This window comes from Aptenodytes forsteri, unplaced genomic scaffold (assembly GCF_000699145.1).
Source record: "Aptenodytes forsteri isolate BGI_AS27 unplaced genomic scaffold, ASM69914v1 Scaffold126, whole genome shotgun sequence".
NCBI classification, from domain to species: Eukaryota; Metazoa; Chordata; class Aves; order Sphenisciformes; family Spheniscidae; genus Aptenodytes; species Aptenodytes forsteri.
In genome coordinates, this window is record NW_008794599.1 from 2,191,807 (window position 1) to 2,192,447 (window position 641).

At 64.1% G+C, this 641-nt stretch overlaps 1 protein-coding gene across 1 annotated transcript in view; it reads right to left on the reverse strand.

Annotated features, from left to right (window-relative positions):
- Positions 1-641, reverse strand: part of ESAM (endothelial cell adhesion molecule) — a 2,542-nt gene that overhangs the window by 526 nt on the left and 1,375 nt on the right. Inside the window, exons 2-3 of the mRNA XM_019470381.1 lie at positions 463-601; positions 4-118 (exon numbers count right to left, since the gene is read on the reverse strand). Coding sequence (XP_019325926.1) covers positions 4-118; positions 463-601 — 254 coding nt within the window. The remainder of the gene's footprint in view (positions 1-3; positions 119-462; positions 602-641) is intronic.

A 641-nucleotide genomic window follows, 5' to 3' on the forward strand; every position in this document is an offset into this window, starting at 1 on the left:
GGCCCCGTAGGGTTTCTCCCGGGTGCCGGCGATGGAGGACAAGGTGCTGGTTTTGGAGATGGTGTCCGAAGCGGGGCTCCTCGCCCACGAGGGAGTTTTGGGGGCCACGGCGTCTTCCCTGCCGAGAGGGGACAGCGTCAGAGAGATCGGCACCGGGAAACCCCCGCTATTCCGCTCCCCGACATCCCCCTCCCCCCAAGCAACGGGGGTCCCCGAGGTTGTGCAGAGCTCCCGGACCCCAAAACGAGGGGGGCAAGAGGGAAAGGGGGGGAAACAGAGGTGGAGATGCCCTTGTTGACTCTGAAACCTAATAATGGCTGGCCAGAGATGGAAACCTCCCCCCCCGTTAACTCTGAAACCTAGTGATGACTGGCCAGAGATGGAAACCTCCTCCTCCTTCTCCGTTAACCCTGAAACCTAGCGATGACAATTTGAACCTCCTCCACGGGAGGGGCGCCTCACTTGATCTCATTGGCTGCCTCCTCCTGGCCGTCACGCTTCTTCCCCCGTGAGCCGACGACCCGCCGGGCGAAGAAGATGACGGTGGCGAGGGCGCCCAGGGAGCCCAGCACGGCGCCGGCGATGACGGCTTTGGTGCTGGCTGCCAGAGAGAGACAGAGAGGCGGCGGGGGGAGGGGGGG